At 46.8% G+C, this 5,000-nt stretch overlaps 1 protein-coding gene across 1 annotated transcript in view; it reads right to left on the bottom strand.

Annotated features, from left to right (window-relative positions):
- robo2 (roundabout, axon guidance receptor, homolog 2) overlaps positions 1–5,000 on the bottom strand; it is a 187,878-nt gene that overhangs the window by 10,069 nt on the left and 172,809 nt on the right. Inside the window, 1 exon segment of the mRNA XM_080526614.1 lies at positions 3,366–3,583. Coding sequence (XP_080382740.1) covers positions 3,366–3,583 — 218 coding nt within the window.

The following is a 5,000-nucleotide window of genomic DNA, read 5'->3' as shown; positions in this document are numbered from 1 at the left end:
TGGAATAAAATGTTACACTTGTGTTTGAACTGACACAACTATATACATATGATTCATATTGAATGTGCAGGAAACCCCCTTAAAAGTGCTTTTCAACTCCTCTCCTGTAAGCTCCCTCACCTTGAAACAGACATCACAGAGACGGGGTTCCAGAATTAACCATGGCCTAGGGGAGTCAATGACATAACCTCCCCCGCTCACCTCAGAGAAGCTTTCCTTGCTCTGAAACTATGGCAGCAAACACTCCAAAATGAACGGAAACATTCGAATAAACCTGTGAAACCAGTGAAAACGTAGAGCATTCCATTTTCTTTTTATTGCGTTGAATGAAAGAGAAAAAAATATATATATACTTTTCTGGCCCCTGTCTTTGCAAAAAGCTATTTTCTCAGAAACTCTTTTTTCTCTGTGTTTTTCCCTCTAAGTAAAGAAAGAAAGAAAAAAGACTGCAATTCCTCTGGGTCCAATCCTCCCACAAAGAATAGTAGAGATAATGAAGTCTAAACCAGTGCCAACCAAAGCACTGAGGCTTCCCAGGGAGAAGCACCGCCTCAGCAAATCACCATCACAGCCTTTAGGTTTTCAGTTACACTAACTGCCACTGTCTACTCTGTTGCTGCTCCCGGGGAGCTGTACCGTCCCTACGTACCCGGCCAAGTTGTGGGCTCTGTTACACCGTGATCTGCTGAGAGACGCCGGCCAACTTCGGCAGTGGAGGCTGGTGGAGGTCGAAATCGGAGGACGGGCTCGTTGTGTGCAATGCGCCTGATGCGTGGAATGGAATGAGGAACGGTATCAAACACGTGGGTTGTACGTGTAAGCTCTCTCCTTCGCATGATATCCTCGTATTGTTTAGGTTGTCTTGAGGTTCCTATATAGAACCTAAGAGGGTTCTTCAGCTTGTTCCTGTAGGGCACTCCTCTTTGGTTCTAGGTAGAACTTATTATTATTATTTTTTTTAAATTACTGTAGCTTCTACCTCACCATGTTACATGCTGTAATGGACCAAGACCAGTAAAGTGGAGTGAGCCAGGGGGTATTAAAGCCCAACCCCAGTTCCTACTACCACTAAAAGTGATTTATTCTGACAGAGCTCCTCATCTGCATGTCGTTAAGACAGAAATCATTCCCCCTGACGAGCACGCGTCTCCACCTGCCAACAGGAGATGTGACCCCCCCCCCCCACCCTTCCCCCCCCGACAGGCCTGGCAAAGGTTTATAGGAGAATAATCACCCAGAACGAACGGCTACAGATCTGACGTCACTGTGGACATTAGAGCCTAACACGCACGCACACATGCTGCACATGCACATGCACACGCACACGCACACGCACACGCACACACACACACACACACACACACACACACACACACACACACACGTAAGAGTGTACAATATATGTGTATTCAGTACAACATCTCAGTGAAGCCAACGCCAGCTCTGTAGGCTTCACAATGGTCTTTTGATAAGAACACTGTCCATAAAACAACACATAGACATGCCTGCCAGTGAAAAATTATTTCAGCGCGGAGCCAAGCCTTTGTTTTCTAGGCTAGCGGTGAGAATGTTTGATTTACTGGCCTTTGGTGTAACATTAGGGAAACAGACCTATTTCCATATTATTAAAACAATGACAAATCTATCATCTGAAGCTTTGACGTGTGCCTGCTCCTGCCTCCCCCCACCATGCTCCACCTCCCCCTCCCCTCCCACCTCGGTGCAGCCTCAAAATGGTGGCCGCCATAAATCTAAGCATTCCCATCCCCCCCCCCCCCACACACACACACCCTTCTCCTCCTCCCTCTGCCCCTCCTGCTAACCCTGGAGCTAGGACCGTGTCTGTGTTGTCAAACGCTGGGGAGCGAGGGAGACTTGTGGAGAGATAAGAAGGAATAGTGCTGTCTTCAGAGTAATACAGTGCAGCAGAGATGCACCAGATTAAGGCCCCGGCCACTGCTTTATATTCCTCTAAATATATCAGCAGCAGCATGTGTCAGAGTCTGCAGAGCCACTGTTCCATCATGGCACAGAAAACTACACACACGCCAGGGCTGCAGTCAGTCCACAGGCTCGGCAAGCAACCGTCACCGCCCTCTCGCTCTCTCTCTCTCTCTCTCTCTCGTTCTTTATCTGCCTGTCTCCCTCTCTCTCTTCTCTGTCTGCCTCTCTCAGTCCTCCTTATACTAGATTCTCTTTCTTACTTCTCTTTCTTCCCTTCTCTTTCTTACTCTTTCTCTCTCTCTGTCTCTCTCTGCCTCTATGTTCTTCTTTGTCTAGATATATCTCTTACTTACTCTCATGCTCTTTTTCTCCTCATTTTCCACTCTTTTTTGGGGGGGGACACAGAGCTATAGCTTTACGTGTAATCAGTAAGTATTTTGTACACATTCCCTATTGTTTTGGGCCTGCTTAAGCCAAGAGGTGACATCATCGGGTCATACGACACAGCCTCCTTGTGTCGCGTGTTGCTAAACATGACAGTAATTCTCTCAAAATAACCCCTATCGTCAACAACTGCCCGACACTGATGATAGGTAGGGGAGCCGTCGGGATTTAGCATCGAGTTAACTGAGGGACTACCGTAGTTATGTCCTGGTCAGTCAGTTCTATAGGACAGGAGCAGAAGGAGCCATTCCCTCTGTCTCTCTCCCTCTCCCAATGTCATGTCCTTCACACGTCCCTCCGACAGACGGCTGTAAAAGCTTTCAGTGAGTTGTAAAAATGGAAATGGTGCCTCCAGTCTGGAATGGAATATGGCCGCACGTGAAATTTATTTCAAATCTCCTCGGGAAGATATGGGTGGCGCTGGCACTGGCGCGACGCTGTGTGTGAGTTAAATCACAGTCGCCCTCCTCCCTGTTCTCCTTGCCCCCCCCCTCCCCCCCTCTTAATTTCCCTCGCACTGTCCTCTTTAAAATTCATGGACTTTCTTATCTCCTTTTTGAGAAATTATAATTATAATTCCACAGAGTCTGCCAAAAAAACACTCGAACCAACTAGGTCTGAAGCATACTCAGTACATTCAGGTACAAATTAGCACACAACAGATACAGTACAGTGTGTGTGTGTGTGTGTGTGTGTGTGTGTGTGTGTGTGTGTCATAAGCAACATGATTTACAGCAAAGGATGGTGTAATGACAACATCCCTGTGATGTTCATATCTTAATTTCATGGATGTGTACAGTAATTTGATATGTTGCCTGATAATTTGATATGCTGCCTGATCAGCATCCCTTTTTGAGTTACTGAGAAATGACAGCGGAACAAGACTTTTCTTAATTACATTTCTAGTTGACTTTTTCTAGTTGTCCTTTACAATAGCGACGATAGTCCATTCAAACGCAGCGTCTGTTAAACCTCACCTGTTACCGAGCTGTCTAGGTTGTCCATGCTGGACCCAGGTGTGTGCTCGATGCCACGGAGAGGCCTTGCCATCTCGTAACCTTCGTCCTCCTCGTCTTCCTCCTCCTCCTCGTCCTCATCTGGGATGTCGGTCTCCAGATCGGACACCAGGGTGCTGGACACATACCCCACTGGGGGGGCGGGGGCCTGGGGTGGGTGACAGCCCCCCTGCATGTGCCTGTCAGAGGGAGATGATAATGTTGTATGTTATCACTGCATAGGTATGCACTATAACATGACTGTAAATGATCAACATACACGAATGAGACATACGGCACGTTTAATATGGGAATCCTACTGTATGTGCTGTATCTGAACGTGTGGAATTCCCTACGATCTGAGATTTTTTGGGGTTCCTGTGGTCCTCTGTGGCTTAGTTGGTAGAGCACTGCACTAACAATGCTTGTAGGTTGTGGGTTTGATTGCTGATGGGACCTTATATACTGGAAAATGCATGCATGCACTCACTGCAATGTAAATTGCTTTGGATGAAAGCGTCAGCTAAATGGCATATTTCCATTATTTTCATTTTGTGATGAATTTTCATTCATTGTGATGAATTGGTGTCGTTTATCGCGTAGTAAAAGCCCCATACGAGCTGGGATCAATCATTCAGTCAATACCGTATGTTATTACAGTACAGATGTGCACAAATATGCAGGCACAGAGATGAGGGGATGGGCAACTGGCAGCGATGACGAGCAGAGAAAGCAAGAAAGACAATGCACAAAGATGACTCACGACAGACAGGATGACATGCAGAAGGAATGCCAGAGAGGGAGAGACACTGTCAAACACATTTAGAGAAATCTTCCCCATACAATGCTCCGAAACTGGGGACGATCCCACTAATTCTACGTTGCCTCTTGCTGGTGTGCTAACACAATGACCCCCTAATTGCAGCTGAAGAGGGCACAAAGACATGCTCTCCAGGCCTGTCGACACCAGCCTGTCACCCCGATGACGGCCCCCCCCTCCACTGACAGACAGACCCGTTTGTTTTGAGCAGCGCCCGCGACTTTGACGTGGTCTGCGGCGAGATTTGGATGTAATTACTGGCTCTTTCCTGTTGTCAAAGATGCTCTCAAAAACCAACGTAGTCATTACCGTGGTAACACGACATCTCCTCCCTGACGAGCCCTCCCTATTTCCCTGCACTGTAATGAATGGATGCCAGTCTCTCTCTCTCTTTCTCTCTCTCTCTTGCTTTCTCTCTCTCTCTCTTTCTCTCTCTCTCTCTTTCTCTCTCTGTCTCTCTCTCTCTTTCTCTCTCTGTCTCTCTCTCTCTCTCTTTCTCTCTCTCTCTTTCTCTCGCGTATCTCTCTTTTTGTCTCCAACAGGATGAAACATGGCCTTCATCTGATTTGCTTGAATACCACAACAATGTACTGCACTGTATGTGTATGTGGAGGCCTTAATAAGCTTTTCAGACATTGTGCTTTCGTACAGCGAGCGCAACACTAGTCACACAAGTGGTAGCTAGCACGGGCCCATTAAAAATGAAATGATTAATGAGTATATCTCCATTGTGCAACGCGTGACTACACAGTTGACTTAACACATAGATAAAACACGGAAGGGGAACAGAATAGACA

This window comes from Nansenia antarctica (assembly GCF_963989245.1).
Source record: "Nansenia antarctica genome assembly, chromosome: 3".
Lineage (NCBI taxonomy): Eukaryota > Metazoa > Chordata > Actinopteri > Argentiniformes > Microstomatidae > Nansenia > Nansenia antarctica.
The sequence above is the reverse complement of the archived record's forward strand: the minus strand, read 5'-3'. Positions and strand labels throughout refer to the sequence as shown.